The sequence below is a fragment of the Oryzias latipes genome, chromosome 10 (assembly GCF_002234675.1).
Source record: "Oryzias latipes chromosome 10, ASM223467v1".
In the NCBI taxonomy this organism is placed as follows: domain Eukaryota; kingdom Metazoa; phylum Chordata; class Actinopteri; order Beloniformes; family Adrianichthyidae; genus Oryzias; species Oryzias latipes.
In genome coordinates, this window is record NC_019868.2 from 18,848,357 (window position 1) to 18,868,144 (window position 19,788).

The 19,788-nt window shown below is 39.4% G+C and overlaps 1 protein-coding gene across 2 annotated transcripts; it reads left to right on the plus strand.

The window, feature by feature from the left end:
- The first annotated feature begins 7,166 nt into the window (after positions 1-7,166).
- On the plus strand, positions 7,167-18,859 carry eda (ectodysplasin A). Of its 2 annotated transcripts, none has more exons than XM_020706670.2 (8): positions 7,167-8,044; positions 13,694-13,793; positions 15,366-15,404; positions 15,577-15,747; positions 16,051-16,085; positions 16,182-16,233; positions 16,833-16,957; positions 17,236-18,859. In XM_020706670.2, the coding sequence occupies exons 1-8, from the start codon at positions 7,733-7,735 to the stop codon at positions 17,488-17,490; spliced, it is 1,089 nt and encodes a 362-aa protein (XP_020562329.1). In that variant the 5' UTR covers positions 7,167-7,732; the 3' UTR covers positions 17,491-18,859. The 2 variants fall into 2 exon arrangements, with proteins under 2 accessions (XP_020562329.1, XP_004073413.1); XM_004073365.4 differs by having other exon boundaries at positions 7,171-8,044; positions 16,833-16,963.
- Positions 18,860-19,788: the final 929 nt, after the last annotated feature.

A 19,788-nucleotide genomic window follows, 5' to 3' on the forward strand; every position in this document is an offset into this window, starting at 1 on the left:
CATAGAGGTTTTGATAAAGACAGAGACTGTTTATTAAAGGTGGCAGCCTGACATGAGCCTTAAAAACCAGCAGCATGGAGAACATACAGGGATCAGAGAGGCTGTATATTATTGTCCTGGTGTGTATAATGGTGTATACACGCGAAGATCTGACTCAAATTTCATTTCTATATTGGAACCAGCCTTGTTGCATATCCAGTGTGCACTATAATAAAAGAAGAATTGCAATTCTGTATCAAACACTACAGCTATGTGGTTTTTGGAGTCCTGAGAACAAAATTGTAGACATCCAGCTTTTAGTAACATTGGCAAATAAACCACCAAAAAGAAAAATTCCTACAATGTCATTACTTACAATAAATGTTTTGGCCCTTTTTTTATATTTTATTAAATCCTGATTCGTTTTCCTGTGTTCTGTGAGAAATGCAATGCATATTTAGCATTAAAAATTAAGATTTTTAAATCAACATTTTCTAAAGCAAAAGGACCACATTACGAAAAACAAACAATTTGCTATTTCAAGTCTGTGCACCTTCCTGTAAAATCATCTCCATTTTTCAAGCTTATGGTACTTTAGCATTAAAAAACGGTGGACCTTTTGAAATCACTAACATTATTGTCACAACTTGTGAATTTATTTGCATTTGTTTTGTTCACATTTGCGTGTACTTCAATTCCTAAAACACTTTAGCTGATCGTTCTTTAAGTGCTACCATTATTGTGTGATAGTGGAAAAGGTCCACACCATTATGTTTTCTCAACCACCGTAAAACTTTACAGTTTATTTTGTATTGTATTTTGTGCCACAAATGTAAGTCACTTTTTCCCATTTAAAAATGTGTTAGAAATACAGTAGAATACTAACCTAATGGTATAAAAGTTAATGAATAAAATGTCATTGCATTGTGTGATCTAACATCCGTATTTTTAAAAAGGAGCAATACTTTGAGCAATGCTTGCCAGTGATGGAAATTAAAGTCGACAAGCTGCTTTGCCGTGACATTGCACAGATAGAGAGCTTTCAGTTTAGTCTTTTTGTCCTCTTGGTTAAATGTTTGTTTCTTATTGATTTCCTTAAGGCTATTCCTAAGGCCCTTTTAGGTTGGATTTAGGTAAGCAATGTGTCAGCTAAATTACAGTTTTTGGTATTACATTATAATAAGGTTGTGAGGAAACTCGTAAAGCTGTCAGACATTTGCTTTGGTCAATAAAACACAAGTATAAAGAAATCAAAATGCCAAATGTTGTTTTTAAATAGTTAGGTGTTTCACCACCTCTCTCCAAAACCAGAACTCATTTGAGTCAGAAAGATTTTTCACTGCAGTCTACTCTTTTCTGACAAAGGACCATTATTTTAGACCTGGAGATGCTTATTCTGTCCCCGCTTCTTCAGACTAGACTGTAAATTTCCCTTTCCCTCTAAATATTACATGCATTTAAGCAAAAACACAGGAGAGGAGAAGTAAAGTAAAAATAAACTGATGTTACAGCAGCAGGCATTTGGCAACTGACAAAAGGAAATCTGTATATTTATGTTTAGGCCGGAGAAGTGATTAACAATGACAAACAAAAGATGTAAGCTGAATGAAAAAGGTCATGGAATTAAAGGTTACTGAATAAGGCTGAAGGTAGCAGATTTCAAACTACAATAAACAAGAAAACGGAACCAAAAACCAGGACAACTTAAACCAAATGGAGCAAGAGGTTTTGGAAATAAACACAAGAACATCAAAATGAGTCAACGCAACCACAAGGCCTCAAGAAAATATGACTGAGCTTATAGCATACAAGCCATTTCTCATGTTTAAAGCTTTAACTTCACTTAGAAAAGACAGACTTGTTATTTTATAATTTATTCTTCCACATTTGAGTGTAAATACACAAAATGCCACAAGTTCTTTTTCAGAAACCCTTCAAGAATGAGTTTGCTGTTTCCAAAATTGATCATTACAAGCTGAAACTAAAAAAAAAATTATTTCTAATTGTTGTTATTTGTATTATTGGCATAGTCTTTTAAATGTAGCCTAAGAATCTCTTTACCACCAACCTTAAGTGCTGTATCTAACAACAAATGAAAATGCAGCCATTAAGCAAATTATTCTGATCTATAACTGAAATATTGTTGGTGTATCAAATTTAAACACTCTGAATTGTGTTTTTTTTATCCTTAATAGGATATAGTCTGAATTTCTTTAGTAAACCAACACTGGAATTTAGATGGTGGTGATGAAACAGGAAGTCACTTACAAGTCTAAGCATGGCAGAATTTGAAAGACTTGTACAGTTTTCAGTGACATAACATTCATAAAAGTCTGCATATCTTATTTACTTTTTCCTAGGCAATATAAAAACAAAAGGTTTTATTCCTGACATTTTCTACTTTTTGGTCAACAGATGTGCAAACGTATGGCATATTTTATTGTGACACACAGGATCATCAGATTAATCTCTATAGAGTTTTCTCTATTTAAACCTATTTTATTGTTGCTGTCAACGTTTTTTATTTTATTTTATTTTTTCCAAAAACAGACTTTTGCCTTTTTAAAATAAAAATAAAGCAAGTTCTTTTTAACATTGTGCATAGAACAGTTTCCGTCAAAACCAAAGGTTTTTAATTTCAGACAGAACAATAAGAAACTGAGACCAAAACAGGGGAAAGAGAAGTTTGTACATGTATGCAACCTTCTACTGTGTCAGTGACATAAAGCACATTTATTTATTTTTTTTAATTTTATTTAATTCTGAAGGTATAGTCATTTTAAAGGTGAGAGGAGCAGACCTGTATCCATTTTCCTTCAGCTCTAAAGTGATAAACCTGCAGCCAGTAGAGACATGTACACAAAGGTATGCCTTTGTAATTACTTAAATCTTTAATTTCAAGTCAGTAACTAGCCCTCCTGTGTATTAGTGCCAATGGCCAAACAATAGTTACATTTTTTTTTTTTGGGCTTCATTCGGATATCAAGCTGTACATAAGATTTAGGTTGCAGGAAAGCCTCACAGACAGTTTTGATGCTTTAACTCTGGTTTTATAGGACATAAGCACATTTTAGGAACTGGCATCTTTTAGGCAGACCTTTCCTTGGCTTGTCATTTGTGATTACCCAGAAACCTTGGGAGTGGTCCTTGCAGTGCTGAACATGTCTGATGGGTTGTATATTCCCAGAGATTTACTCCCACCATTCTTGCTTAGTCATCAGAGCTTTAAAATATACAATAGCTGGTAAAAATCTATTAACCTTCTCAGCTGGCTCAGAAAACCCTCATTAAACTCATCCCCAGTGAGTTTTGGTGGTCAGGGAAGCTCCGATATGAAGAAGAAACAGCTGATTATAACAAGAAAGCAGCAAAATTAGAACAATAATGATCACAATAACGTAAATATTACACTGTTCAGCAGAGCCTTTGTTCTAAGTCATGACCAGATTGGAATTTGTTGAAACTTAATCACAGATGAGAGAGCAAATCAATCAGAATAAAATCCAGCCTGGAAGAAGTTTGTCTCACATTGTTTTACATTTATTTTGATTAATGCAGGTAAAATTTAAATATAAAAAGAGATCTGGATTGTAGAAAAGATGACAATCATTAGCCATAGAGGATTCAGTTACAAATCAGAGCTGTTTTTAAAGTCCCATTCTGATCATCTTTTGATCTATCGTAAAAGTGTTCCCAGCTCAGACGAGCTAAACAAAGACGTTTTATGGATCAATTTTTCTGCAAGTGGATGGATCAGAATGAAGCACAGCAGGGAGCTTATGGCTTGCCATTGTATCTTTTATACCATGGTCTGGGTGAATTCTCAATTATGATTGGCTACTGGGTATGCATTAAAATGTGATGTACCACAATGATAACCATACGCCTAAATAAAGAAGTTCCGGTCATATAGCATACATGTTCTATGTCACTGTGCTGGTTTCTTTAAAACAAACTTTTGCTTCATCGTCTGAACAAAAACAAGCGGTAAGACGTGAGCTTTCTCTCTGAATTGATGCTTACCCATCGTGATGATCAACATAGATATTGCTTTCCTTTGCCGCTGCACTCAAGGTCCTTTAGAGAACTTCTGTAACTGTACTTTTTTTTATTATCTGTCTCTTAATCAAGCTAACATTCTGTTGTGGCTGTTTTCCTTTTTGTTTTCCTTCTTGACTAAAAAAATATTTATTTATTTTGTATTGAATTTGCTTAAGATGTTATAAAAAGTATAAAATGAAATGTTCATATTTAACATATTTGAAAGCTGCTGCTAAACACTAGTAAAAACATAAAGCATATACTTATCTAATTGTTTTTTGCTTTCTTTAGTAAAAAAAAACAAAAAACGAGGAGCTCATCCAGAGGCTCAGTGCGTTGTCACGTTATCATGTCAACGCACTGCATCATCAAAAGTCTGCTTTTTGTGAAAAAAGCGATCCAAACAGAAAAAATAAGGATAGAGTAATAAAAATTGGTTGAATTTCTATTGCTTTTGTAGGTGAATGTGGTATGAGCGGGTTAATGGCGTTCGAAGTGTGCATTATCAGCATTAACGCACTTTGCGTCTGACGATTCAGGCTTCCACGTCGTGCCTTAATTTCTGATAATGCACACATCGTCTGCCATTAGCCCTTACCTATGTCACACCTACAAGCTTTTCCCAACTGCATTTAAGTACCTGTTCCTGATTGACAAGAAATGTTAAGATATGCAATTTTAAGCTTAATTTTCTTTATATATACAGTGCAGACCAAAAGTTTGGACAAACCTTCCCATTCAAATGAAACTTTTGGGTCTGTATAAATATTCAATCATGAGAAAAATGGTACCAGAACATGTCAAGAACACCAAAAACACAATTTTCTTTAGAGTGAGTCTTTAATGCATGTATGTAAGGTGTATCATTTTGTTTTAATAGCACAATGAGCACACTTCTAGTAAATATACTTTTTTGAAACTAATTGTATTTTCCCAAACAACTATGACCCTGGTGCTTCTGTTTGGAGTTTGTCCAGTCGAAGGCAGAAGTGATCACTTGCATGATTTTCATAATGATCACAGTACTAACATAATAAAGAACCAGCTAAATTTGATCTTCACTTTACTGATTTGTTGTAGTTTTACTAAACCCATGAAGTTAAAACAAACTATTTTTCATAAACTCTTTTCCGGATGATGATTCTAAGAAGGAAGGCTCACAAGAAGAAATAGATCCTTTCAGGAAATGGCACACTGCCCAAGTTACAGCCCATTCATTGTAGGAAATCAAATGCCAGAACACAGCTATTAGGTTAGCCCCTAAAACCTGAGTCTGCTTCCCAGGAAGGTCAGAAATATACTGGAAATATTTGAAATAATTAGCTGGAATGGCTAACAAATGTATCCTGGACATTTAGAGTGGTTTTAACATGCTATTTTTAAGACAGCTCCTCAATAACTAAAAAAAAATATATTTCCTTTTTATGAGCTGTTTTCCTCTTTTGAAAACAGCTGATCTTTTGCTGACAACATGCAGCAATCATCTTCTAGTGCCCCACCACTTGAGTCTCCATGGTAAAAGATAAGAGCGCCTATTTGTCCTGAAGAACTCTGTCATCAGGCACAGAAAGCCTTTAAATCTTGTTATAAGCTCAGAGGGGATAGAGCGGCACACCATTTATGAGCGCTGCATTGAAGCCTGGGGTAAGTTTTAAGAATTATTCCTGCTCCTCTCAATGCCAAAACTCACCCAATCACAACAAAGCTGACGTCATTCGTCACAGGCTGCAGTGTGGAGTTGTGCTGTTTGAAACAAGGCAGCAGATATGGTGGCATTATGTCAAGTCTGACCTTCAGTTCAGCTCTGTCTGAGTGCCTTTTCTTCCCCAAAACAAACACAAGCTGATTGGAATTTAATAGACTAAACGCACTGCGGCAGTTTATCAAACAGGATTTATACATGCTAATAAACACCTCCGAAGTAACAAATTGGCCAAAATTTCAGGAAATGTGCAGGCTCAACTTCAGCAGTCCCAAATTATCTGCTTCTCAAAGTCATTGTGCCTCCTGCTGAATGAGGAGCATGGCAAATGTGCTTAGGCTTAGCCACAGACCCTATGAGGGTTACTTTGAATGTCTTTCCCTATTCAGATTCTCTCTTAAATGACACAATAGAGCAATGACTTCCCTGAGGGAAAAGGGAAAGAGGAAAAAAAGAAAGCTTAATTTCAGATCTGTAGTCCACAGAAATGCCATATGAGGCCATCCAAAAAAGCAAGATATTGAAATTGAATTTAGTTTTGTCCTTAAAATGAAACTTGGTAATTCTATTTTTTCGTTCTGAGTTCAAGTTCATCCAGAGAGTCGATTGCTTTGTTATTGATTTATGGCTTGGCAATGCTGCCCTTCAGTGGAAGATAACTAGAATAACTATTTTCGGCAGATGAGTTTTAGAAGAAAAACTTTGGATACTGGGGAGGAATAAATTGCAGTATGTGCTGGTAGGTACAAATCAACCTTAAAAAATATAATAATTTAGTTCCACCCTTATCGTGTAATAAGGAAAATATTTCTTGATGATGAAATACGCCTTTTTGATTTCCAAAAGTCATTCTTCTCCATTAGTTTCCGCTCGCATTACAGAGTGAAAGCCTGAGATTACTCAATGCCCGTCAGTTGGGCTCTTATCATGAAAAAGCAGGCCTCCGAATAGGTCAAGTGCAAGCAAATGTCAGATTTTTGTTCCAATGAAATAAAGACAGACATTGTGGCATTTGCCTGCAAACGTATCGAATGCGGTGATCCATCAGCACCTCCAGTTTGAGTCCCGCTTAGCATGCAGGCTTCATCATTTTGAGGTTCAAGGACAAACTGATCCTCTGACGCCTCGCTCAAGACATCAAAGTGCAAAAACATCAGAAAGAGAAGTGCTCAGACACGCTTTTTTTCTTTGGAAATGTAGAAACCCCAAAGCCACATTGAATTGTGTTGACACATTCACATAATTTGGAATTTCTGTAAATGTCAAAGTATTTTTTTTTGTCCAGCTTTCTTACATGTTTAGAAGATTTGATGATGTTGTACACAAAGTGGTGCACCAACTCTCCTCCAGGCGTTTTCATGTTGCTGAGCTTAACAAGGTCAAAAAGGACTCAAAATTGTATTTTTGGACTTTTAAAAAAGACTTTTATATTTTAACAACAATGTTGTAGAATATTTACCACATACTTAGGTTAATTACTCACTTAAACATCTCTTCTAAAGTAGTCACTCACATTCCTGCCCATATAGATAGGTAAAACGTGGGGAAAGAAAATCATAAAACGCATGTAGAAACACTGTAAATGAGTCCACCCATCTCCATTTGTGTACATGTAAAAGAAAATTCAATCCCTTTATGAGGAAAACTGGGTCATGGGATTTTTAACTTCCTCCTTTAGTGTGCACAATCACTCTGCAAACACAAAAAATTCAAAACTTTACAACATTTTGCTTTTCACAGGTGTTGTAGTACCTTTCTTTGCCCAATAGGTGTCGCTCAACTACTGCGTCCTTTCCTCCAGCGTCCAACCTCTGGTCCCTGAAGACTGGGTAAATTGTTGTCCCGGACCAATCAAAGAAGATGTGGGCGGGCTCCTGTCGTTACTACAAGATACTCCTAAGAGTTTGCTGCGACCTGCTGTACCTATGAGTCTCCAAGTAAATGAAAAGCATCGGCAGACGCGCTGATTATGCCGAGATAAGGAGCACGTGATCCGCGCTCCGTCCGATAATGGCATGCGATGGTTCCTCCGCGGTTGATTTCCCGGACAAAGTGGCGTTCAGAGCGACTCCCTGTACGTGCGGCGAGAAGTGCAGAGGTCAGGGCAGCAGTATGGTTTTCTTGGGATTCTTCCTGCTGTCGCTGTGTCTGCACGCAGTCACCCTTGTCTGCTATCTGGACCTGCGCTCCGAAGTCAAAAGGGAAAAGGTTCTCCATCAGAGACGAGAGTCTGTGATGACCCTTACCTGGAGTGACCCGGTAGGTGTGCTTCCGCCCGGGGGATACCAGCGACAGGACTCCCGCAGCGGAGAGAACAGACAGGTACAAACTGTTGCTGTTATTTTTTTACATTGGTGGACATCTTTTTGGATGAGCGCACGGAGGCTGCCCGTTGTCAGGCTCTGCGCCTGCTGTGCTTTGTCATGACATCATGTCTCTCTCATGAAATGTGCCAGATCTGGTTAGAGATCGCAACCTTTCGCGCTCGTGATTGAAAGCTTTTGGGACAAAAATGCAGCTTCTGTCACCTCCTGACTCAATGCCTCCTGCTCAGGTGATCACACCCAGGTTGGGCAGGTTGGTTCGTTTTAAACATGGGACCTCTGCTCCCGGTTTTAGTATCAGGAACACCTTTGTTACTACTTAAAAAAAGACAAGAAAAGAAAGGAGGCTCTGTTTGATATGATCAAAACTGCATTTAACCCAATTGTCCCTTTTGCAGAGTCTTTTGACAGGAAGAGCAAGGTGCTCAGAGGTTAGGCATGCTGCCCAGCTGGAGTTACAGAGGTGGGGGTGGGGTTGGGGGTGTCGGTCAATGTACTGAACAGGTGGAGAGCAAATGAAGTGGATCACCAGCAGGTGCAAAGCCCAGGGGCTGATGTAAATGTATCAGGACTGAGATGGGGCATTTGGTACTTGGAGCAGGGCCAACTGCGTCTCACATGTGTTTTCCTTTCTGGCAGCGCTAGTTGAATGCTCATTGTGTTGTCTGGGGCTTTGGCAACAGCCCCTGCATCACCGCACACACTCTAATTTGATCAGTACAAAGGGGACCAAGTCACCTCTCAACTTTACTTTGCTTTCTCAGTTTGCTCATGTGTCAGCGGTTGTGTAACCTCTGAGAGAAAATGATCCTCTGCGTGGGGCATTTGGCTGGACATTGCATTGTGCAAAGCTATCAACTGTAGTCACTGAGAGAAATTAAGGTTCTGTATTTATGAACACGTTTATTTTTCTTTTAATAGGATCCATTGCAAGTTGGGAGATTTTTTGTAATATTTTCCCCTTCACGTACAAAGACATTTATTTGTCTGTGTCTTCTCTGAAGCTTATTTTGGAGAGGAGCGGTTTCCCTGCTCGTAGCCCGGCGAGATGGGCCGTGTATTCAGCCCAGATGGGGGACTCTTCATGAGGGAAAGACTGTGGGCCAGCTGTAAATATTTATCATTGCTGTGATGCAGTTGTGCCAGATGTCTGCATTAAACAACTCTGATTACACATCCCTCAGTTTACATAGTTGGCGAAACAGGAGCATGTGGCATTTAGACATAGCGGCCGCACTTGTTAGCTTTTCGGGCATTTTCTTTGAAGATCCTCCCTGGCAGGGCTGAAATTGTTTATTGGATTTTTCACACAAGTTTTCCATCAAAGGCACCTTGGTAGGATCGGTAATGTGATGTGATGTCCAGGTATACAGACAAGTGTAACACAACATGAGATACTGGCCATGGAAGGGGAAACTTGAAACCACATCAACTTGTATCTGATATAACAAACATGAAACAATTGGGCTTTTGTGGGAATGGAGTCACCATGCATCATTGTGTACATGCTGCTCAGATAGATTAGTTCTTTGCATTGTGGTTGAGTTATGTTTTGACGAAGGCAGGTGACACAGTTCCTTAAGTTTCTAAAAAAAAAAAAAAAAACAGTTGTGGGGATGTTGTTTGGGGCAAGTTTGATGAATTTCAGATGGGTAGATTAAAAATCTATTTTGGAATTGTCAGGGCTCACCATTATTTCTTTTCTTTAAGTTAAGTGTAGTATTTGGTTATGCTTAATTACTACCTAATAACACTGATTATTAATGAATATAGAAAAGGGCCTTTTATTTTGAAAGGTTTGCAGATCCACACTTGATTGCAAGTAGTCTGCTGTGGCTAAACTCCAAGATAAAACTCTTGGCTGTGTAAACAGTAGTAACTTATCATATCTTGTTTGTTGGATTCTGAGATAGCTGTAGTTGCTATAATATAGATTTATTTTAAGCCTTATTGCACATGATAGAGTATTAAAATAAAAAGGGAATATACCCCAGATGATCTTAGTTCTTTGAATAAAAAAAGTCACTCTTGGATTTTTTATGTAAATTTAAAGAATCAAAGAATGAGCAACCTAAAACAATGTAAAGAAGAGTTCTGTTTTTTTTTTTTTTAATTCATAAAAAAAGACACCACTCAAAACCTCACTTTCTCAGATCCTTCTAGTTGTTTCCTAATGAGTGTAGATAATCTGGTCATTTATGATTAGGGTCTGGGAAAAAAAGCACAACAGTTTTCACCTCAACAGCCCCAGTTGGTATGCCCTTGAGCAAGGCAGTAAACTCCAGCTGTCCAGCAGATCTGCAAAGTTCCCAACAATAAACCCCACCCTCCCTCCTCCTTGTGATATTCGTGAGATGTAGGGCATTTAAGGAAGCCAAGGCGAGTTTTGGCTCAGTGAGCCTGACCCTCATTCACCTGATGTCAGAGAGTAAAATAAAGTATCAAAAGTAAAGCGATGTGGGATTCTGTTGGCCTCATCATTTAGTCCTCAACTTTACTATTCCATTATATGAAACAAATCTCTCCTCTGATGTGCGCCTTCAAAGTCTCACAAAGAACAGATGCTGAAACATCTGGAGTCTAGTTAGCAGCTATTAAAAAAGTCAGTTTGATAGGACTCAAAGTCCTCACTAGCAGACAAGCTCTGAGGCAGTCAGCTGGGCTGTCACCAACTTTCTCTGTAACCAACGCACGATTAGTTGAAATAGCATTTCTGCACACGGCTACCATTACAGATATTAGTAGTGGGATCGACACACTACAAAAGAAACAGACTTTCCATGCATTATCTTGCCAGACAGCTGGTGTAGAAGCCTGGTAAAAAATTCAGTCTACAGTCACAAGCTTACACTATAATAATACATTTTCAGAGCATTCATGCTGTTTAGTAAGAAATCCCTTAGCCAGCAAGTGTTGCAACAATCTGAGAAGTGACTTGCTGCTGACAGACAACATTTCCCTCGGGCTGAAGCTCCAAAGCTTTTTCAGATGGGAGTCCATTCGTAGCGTTATTAAATTACCAAAGTTATGGTTTAAAACGCATGACCTTGCGGAGAGCAGTTGTCTGGAATTGGATGAGGGAAGGCCACTCCTTTTGAATATTTGAAAAGAAAACACACTGACGACGTTCAATCTGACTGGGAGTGTGAATCACAAGAGTATTTTTGAGCAATCGGCTCTCGGGAGTGCACATGCCACTGACGTTAGTAATGCTAGCGCAGCAGTGATGGGCACCTGCAGAAACCAGTCCTCAGTTTAACCTCCTCAACTTTGTAACCTCTGATTTTAAGGCTATATTGGGTTTCAAACTTTCTGCCAAAGCAGAAATTAGAAATGTGTTTTTAACCAGGCTGGCTGTAATTTGTAAGGAAGCATGACAATGCTTGAGTTCTAAAAATGATCTAACTGCAGCAGTTTTTGCTCATATTCATTTCAAAGTTAGAATTGCGAGCGTTTGGATAATGGAAATAAAAATAAAAATAAAGTCTTTGAATTGATACGTGTTGATTGGATTAAAAGAAGGCTCGTGATGGCAAAAGTAGACCAACTTTGGGTGAATTTTAGTCATATCCTTATGAAGCAACAGGGAATCTCATTCATTGCACACAACAGCAAACCCCTTGCTTTGAAGATTTGAAAGCCTTCTAATTAATAGCATTTTCCTTTTGAGCTGAAAAAAGAATGGTTTACTCAATAGTTGGCACTTAGCATACATACCAACACGTTGTCATTCTGATTTACTGTAACTCTGCATGCCTTTGAACAGTATTAAGGCTGTAAATGTTGTAATGAAGTGAAATGAAGCAAACAGGGGAAAGACCCATTTCTCAAAGTCGTTTAAATTTTTTCTCTTTTTTTTAGTTTAAATAACATTCTTGCCTTCTTCTACAATGCCAGCTGCACCAGTTTGGCGGTAGCCCTGCAGACTGCTTGTTTGTCTTTCGTCGTTCTGCCGAAGCTTAATCTTAGACCAGAAATTGGCTGTTGAATCATGTTTGGCTGTCAGAACAGACGAAAGTGTAAAGCCATATGGCTGAACATACACCAAGAATCCTTTGAGATGTAACCTCCTCCACCCTTTGCCAACAGCTGGAGAGGAGATGTGGAGGCACCTGCACACCAAATGAACAGCAATCGGCCCCGCTTGCTGGAACATCTGGTGGGCTGTGTCGATAAACCCTTCCAATGCATATTCTTTGGGGCTGGAATTCCCATGCTCATAGGGTCAGACATGGCCAGCAGCTCGCCAGGAACTGCACTGAGCCTTTGCCCAGCAAATCTTGCATTGGGTGCTTGACAAGATTGAACTAATCCCTCTCTCCAGGGACTGAGTTCAGCTGTTTGGGGGTCCCACATCTGAGATGAAGTATAGAAGTAGCTGGAAACAGAGCTTTTTGTGTTTGGCTCCTTATGTTCTGTCAGTGGTCATGGTTAAAATGTTACAAAAGGCTGAGGGAGTTCACAAAACCAGCATGAAAGTAAGGTCCCGTTGTCTGGGTTTCATAACTTCAATTTGCTCAAGGATCAGAGTGATATGAGGACTAAGTGATCTTGCCACCAACTGGAATTGATTCCAATTTGAGTGGTGGGGTAGCTTGTAATGTTTGGCCCTTACTTTTTATTTATTGCATTTTGATCCACAGCAAGGCTCTGCATGTGTTGTTCTTTCTGATATGTCATTTATCCAACTTCAAGTTAGCTCGATATGACTTGTTTGATTGTCTGCCACTAAGACCCTTTTTGTCTTCCACTTGTACTGTTATTTATGATGGCAGTCCAGAGCATGACCGAGCAACAATTGAATTTATTACAATCCCCGACAAAAGGAATGCTTTGGGTGGTCTTCTTGTGTTTCGTGTGCCAGGTTTTCTTTGTGAAATCAAATTTTGGGAATCTTCCAGAGATACAATCACACACTGGCTCTTCCAAGCGCCTGAGAACAATCCATTTAAAATCCTTTGCACAAATCATTTTTTGCTGCAGCAGCCATGTTTAACCATGTTACCATGATGGTCATTGTGGCCTATTGTAGGGGTTCATAAGAATATAGGTCACATAGGAACAGTGAGGTTTGTTTTTTCCCATCAGTCACCTACCCGTCTGAAAAGTCAGCTAGTTGTTGCATAGTGTCGTCTACGTTTGGGGATAAGTTTAAATCAGCTACATTAGATCCTTTATTCATGTTACCACTGAATAGGGCTGAGACTAGGTGCCTCATGAATGGGGATTGCTCTCAGATTAACTGCAGAGGATGTCCCTCTTTTGTATATAAAGGTGAATTTTAGAGCAGTGCAGGTGACGGTCTCAAACGCAGACAAAAGTGACTTGTGTTACAGGATAACTTACAGCCCCAATGGGATAGACAATGACTTGGCCAGAAATGAATGTGCTGGCTGACATCTTTTCAAATGCCAAAAGTTGTCTTTTTGCAAACAATAAGCCCCAAGTAGAATGGCCACCTGTAATGTAGGCTTTTCTCTCTAAAGCTCATGTCTGTCATTCAATTTGGTCATTTTATTTCAGGTGTGGTCCCTGCTATTAATAGTTTCAACTTCTCCATCATCTTCAAAGATCATTGACTAGTAAAATATATCACAATTGCATGTCAAGTCATTTTTTAACACATATTTTCCTTGTCTTTCCCTAGGAAAGATTACAGTACAGAAATGACGGCTTCCGCTCCACAGAGGACCACAGGGACATAACTCAGCGGGTGAAAAGGAGTTCCAGCAAGGAGACAGAAATTGGTGTGGGGTGTTTTTATTTCATCACATTAATACCCTGTTGGGTGATGAGTTTGAATTTAGCTACATTAAAATGTATCTAGAAAGTTACTCATCATTTGTTTCTTTTTTATTCCACTCTGCTGTTTTAATTTACAGTAGCTCCAACTGCATTCTGTTATTATTCTATTTTGTAGCAATATATTAAAGGCAATGGAACACATACTGATCAGGTTGAAGGCAGTTAAAACAAATTGAGCAGGGTTCCACAATTTAACACAGCTAGTGGTATCTCTCTACCTCAGCATACCATTAGTCCCACTGATGGATCGTGCTGTCAGTTCTAAATGTAATTGGGAAACAAATCATATAAAAGGTGAATAAAAAAAAATGTTTTTAAACGTTGTTGCCTTTTTTAAAAGCAACTTCATTAATCTCTCCCAAATTGACTTATTTTAATCATTGCTTCTCAGAAATCCATATGGCCATTATGTCTGATTTGTTTTTGTAGCCTTTGTTTAGAATTTAAACAATGCATATTTTAAAAAAAAAAGCAAGACCTTTGAAGTTTCATGTCTGAGAGCAACAAGTGCAGCATGATCACAAGGCATTCCAGCGTCTGTGGCGTGACACTGAATACTTGGGGTGGGGTGGGAGTGTAGTGATTGTGTTTAAATTAGACGAAGGGGGAAAAAAAACTCACCTTTGAGACTTTCTACATAAATCAGTAAAGTCCCGAGCCTCTAAACACTAATCATTTCCAGGTCTCTCCTCTGCGCTCAGCACACAGACAAAGGCTTTTGTAATCTGCTGCCTTAGATGTGTGCTTTAGTGCATGTGCGTCCTGTATTTCCACATGTGCGCACGTATGTGTGCGTTCCCAGTACTCTTAACGGGCACCAGATTCCAGATAGGGCTGCTCGTTAAGAGAAATCTATGCGGATGCATCCAGTCATTTAGCCAGAGGAGAAACTCTGGCCATATGTTAGAATGTTAGAGGGGAGGGGGGACTCAAACTGTGAGGTTTTAGGGTTAAATGGCCTTTGTAGTTATAATGACATGATGAAAAAGAAGACAGCATTTTTAGGGCACATCAGCGGTGTTCTGCGCAGATACACACCTATACAGAGGGACTCAGTGAATTTCATCCATCAAGCAGGGCCATTCATGCCTTACCAACATCTATGCACGTACACTTGCACACATTGCAGTAAAAGGGAGAAACACACACAACATCTACACACTTTCATCTGCATTCTCCATCTGGGCTTAATTCAAAGAAAAGGATTTTGGCAGGATAAAGTATCTCTCTAATGATCTTCTCCAGTTCCACTGCCTGTGAATGCTTAAGGCACTTGTTCATACAGAGGAGGTGAAACCACACTTACAAATTACTACACTATACAAGACACCACAGACTGACATACCTCCACTCCAGTCTTCAGTGTTCAACATCTGAATGTGTTCTTTTACCCTTTTTGGGATACCTACACAGAATGAGCCAGATACTTGAGATGTTATCTAAGCTGATAATTGTTCGGAAGACCATCTCAAGATTAATCGCTGTTTTTTTTGTTTGTTTTTTTGCCCATTCAGAATCAACTGGAAAAGAAAAAAGAAAAGACAAGAAGAAAGGTATCTCACATCCCATGTTTCTTCAAATTTTTGAAGTCAGAATTTTCTGTAAAACTTGGAATCAATCTTATATTTTCATTCTCCTCGTCAGTGCCTGTTAGGAAAGTCTGGAAAAGAAAAGTTCAGACTTAATCAATTTAAGCCCGACCTCATTGACTTATTTTATCTGCAGGAAAAAAAAGAATTGTGCCAGGGCCCCCAGGTCCCCCAGGTCCTCCGGGTCCTCAGGGGCCACCAGGGATCCCTGGAATACCTGGCATTCCTGGAAGCAATGTTGTAGGGCCTGCAGGGCCTCCTGGACCCCCTGGGCCACAAGGACCACCAGGAAGTCAAGGTCCAGCAGGTAAAAAAGTCCAAGATAAAAGAATTTAACCACAGCGAGAGAAAGTAAAAATGAGCTGAACATTTCTTTTCTTGGATTACACCATTTCTCTGTTTGTAGCCACTTTCCCACACTTTAAGGGGGCTCAAGTTGTCCAAATTGATTAAGCCATTGCCTGCAAAGCGAGGAGTGTCTGATTCAGGATGTCAAACATTGTAGAAAACAGCAGTGATTTATCTTTAAACCAATCCAGTGTTTGTTTTATCTAATGACCATTTCTCTTGCTGCAGGATTTTATCATGTCTCTTTCTACTGTCGTTACAGGCGTCTCTGATAAGACTAAAACAAAAGACTTCCAGGTAAGGGTGTGCCAGCTCTTAAATTCAGTTCACCCAAAAAGAAAAATCCTAGTTTTTGAGAGCCGAACAAATCACCAGAGACCTTTTGTTTTTCAGCCAGCAGTGGTTCATTTACAAGGACAGGAAACAACTATTCAAGTGAGAGAAGGTGGGTTCTCTGTTCATGCTCATTCAGAGATATACTACTGTGTTTGACACAGAACAATAACTTGAAATTATCCCTGTCAGTGCTGTCTGTCAAACACACAGGGCGGGAGTTATACTAACAGACTTTCTGCTAAACCTCAAAATTGCAGGAAAATAAATAAAATCACTTCAAAGTTTTAACGCGCCGCTTCACATTTTCACTGGAGATTCAGCATTCCAGAACAAGCTTTTTCATTACTCGGTCACTTTATGGAAAATGAATGCAGAGGTAAATATTTTAACGAGGCACAAAAGCTTTTAAAAATATTTACCATTTTATTGTGTAGGATTATAGTTGCCTTTCAGCGATCTGTCAATGGTTCCATGCTCGGTAACCTAATCTAAAGTTTGTATTGAAAGTCAAAGCTACGTCAACTCTGCAGCAAATGCTTCTTGTGCCTGAAGACTGTGCCGCAATACAGAGCGGCTCTAAGAAGAAGTGTAAGCATCATTAGCAGGTTTATATCTCGTCAGTGCCGAGATCTGGTTTGAGTTAAACAAGGCTGAAGGGCTGTTTATGTTGACTGCTTGCCTCCTCTGTGTTTGTTGTGACATGTTTAGATCTATCTCAAGGCGTTCTTAAGAACTGGAAGATGGTGTCCATCCATCACCGCGTGTTCAAAATGCACTCTCGCACTGGACAGCTTGAGGTGCTGTTGGATGGTGTCTACTTCATATATAGTCAGGTAGAAGTGAGTACGGTCCTTGACGTAACTCTTTACAGTTCAGTCAAAGCAATTGGCATTTGGGCTTTTAAAGTAGTTGCTTGCTAATGTTTGGCATGTAATACAGATGTATTTCCCACTTTTTTTGGCCAACTGTGAAGCCCTTTTAAGTCATACTCATGTTGGCCAATCTGATACTGGGGCTTTCAAAATTTCAAGCAAGCCTTTAATTGATTACATGAACTTGTTTTGACCACCCCTCTCAGTCTGGTGTGAATTTTATGGTCCCTCTCCACCAGGTGTACTACCTCAACTTCACTGACATCGCCAGCTATGATGTGATGGTGGACTCGCACCCGTTCCTCCGCTGCACCTGCAGCATTGAGACAGGCCAGCGCAAGTTCAACACCTGCTACACGGCCGGCGTGAGCCCCCTCCGAGCCGGCCAGAAGATCTCAATACGCATAGCCCACGAGTACACCCTCATCAACATGACAAACCACACCACATTCCTGGGAAGTGTCAGACTAGGAGAAGCTCCATCTGCTGGATAGATCAGACAGCTTCGCAACCGCCGGCTCCTTTGCATGAACATCCACTTGAGCTGTCTTTTTATCCTGCCTGATGTGAAATCACTGCGTTGATAAGGAGCAACCCGAAGTTCATGAACTGCTTCTGTTGAGAGGACACTTGAGTTCTTATAGTTGAGAATGCTTGGGTGACATCAAAAGACTTTTCGCTGCAGTTCTGGACACAGAAACGAATCCTGACGAGCCGCATATCCTCAACAACCACACATTTCTATTTATAGTCACCCTTTTGTGCAAATGCACGCAGCATCTTTTTTTATAACAAGGAAGGACACTGCGCTGACAGATTCATAGTAATTAAATACTTTCAAGTGCCGTTGAGTGAATCTTGTAGCTCTAAAAACACCATCTGGTTCGTATGTTTTCTTTTCCTTTTTCATTTTTCATTTGACTGTTCTCGGTGGGTGGTTTAACAAAGGATTCAAAACCCCCGAAGGTACAAGTAAAACTAAGAAAATCTATTAAAACTGAACTTATAAGGTTTTCACAAAGCAACAGCACGACACATTTGCACACTTTTGCACGATGGCATCCTTACAGAAAACCCGTGTTTTTTTTCACAGTTCTATTGTTTAGTTATTTTATGACTGAATCTATGTAGAAAACCAGCAGTTGTTAATACAGCTCTGTACATACTGTATATAAAATGGAATATACTTTTGTATATGAAGTTGATTGATGGATTACAATGTTGACGTTTTCTGCCTAAATGCATTTGTCTATCTTTTGGTGGTATTCATCTATATGGTTCCAACTTCTCTTTCGCATCGAGTGAAAGCTGGCATGATCACTGACAAGAACAGATGATGTAGTGTGCGGAAGGGCTTTGTCTTTATGGGCTTTCACATTGGCTGCAGGTTTGAGCAAACACTACAACCCTGGCTGTGATTTTAATACAGTTGAAATTAGTTCCATCTTGAGTCACTGAGAGAATAGCTCCTCATTTACCACCTATTTTGAAACCCAAAGTTTCCGGATTTTTACTGATGCATCATTTCAGCCATTATGGTGACTTGAGGACGTACAGATCCCCTATACTTTACAATGGTTTACTGCCACTAACAACACTTAACCTTTTCTTGGTATATAGAGCCAGTGATCTAAAAAGTGATTTTTTTTAAACTCCAAGGGGACATAACTCTACAATTAAATCAGCAACCTTCAAAGGAACTCGGAACTTAGTGGGAAAATGGCCAAGATGTCTAATACTGGGGAGGTATGTTAATGATTACTCAGGATGGAGTCATCTTGGACAATATACTACTGAGATTTGAGCTATTACTGAATGTTCGGATAGCTCTGCAATAATAAATGTTATCTTAATGTTTTGTTTTCAATCTGGATGTGAAGCCAAGTGTTTTCAAAAAAGCTCAGAGTTCTCCGAAGATCATTTCTTGGAGAACAAAAAAAGGGAACAGAACGGCCACAGGGGTGGGTTTGGAGCCGAGAGCTGAACATGTCTTCATTAGTTATGGTCTTATCTAGTAGTGGGGCCATAAACAGGGTATGGTAAGTTAATAAAATTTAAGACTGATGTTTATTTCCTTCTCTGGCCAGCTGCAACATCACTCCTGCATTTAAGAGCTAACACTAACAAACAGCCAGACAGAAGAGGTCAAACTAAATTTGAGTATTTGGCTTCAAGTAGACACCGTCTGCCATTATTTTGAATATGTGTCTTTCCAGTTCCCAAAGGAAATATAACGCTGATCCCCTGGACCGTTCAGTACGGCAAGGAAACCCAATTTGACAAAGGGTAAACAGAATTCTATTCCAAGAAGATGGTTTTTACTTTCTGTTTGGACACGTATTGTGTCACTCTTAAAACAAGCATGACTAAGTTAATATTGCATATGATTTGTTCCAGGGATTCAGCTTATGTTCTGCTTCATTTACCAGTTTTGCTTGAATGTCCAAGCACAGTCACAGGCTGTGACATTTTGAAGATGGAACTCCACTATAGCAGAGGAAAGATCAACAGATCTTTTGTGCCCCTTCCAAAAGATGCCCGGCAAAACCCCTGCCAATACATGTTACACAGCGGGTCAGTGAGACACCACAGCTGCTGGATTTCGATTCCTTTGAAAAACAAATCCAGCGGGTCTGTTTCCACTCAGCAGGGTCGTGCCCTCATTGCTGCCGTACAGAAATGAGGGTGGTATCAATCTGGTCGCAGCAACAAGTGTTTCCAAAAACACGGGGCTTTTCCTTTAACTTTTTACCTGTTCTGCATGGTCTAACACAACAGTTCCAGATGATAGG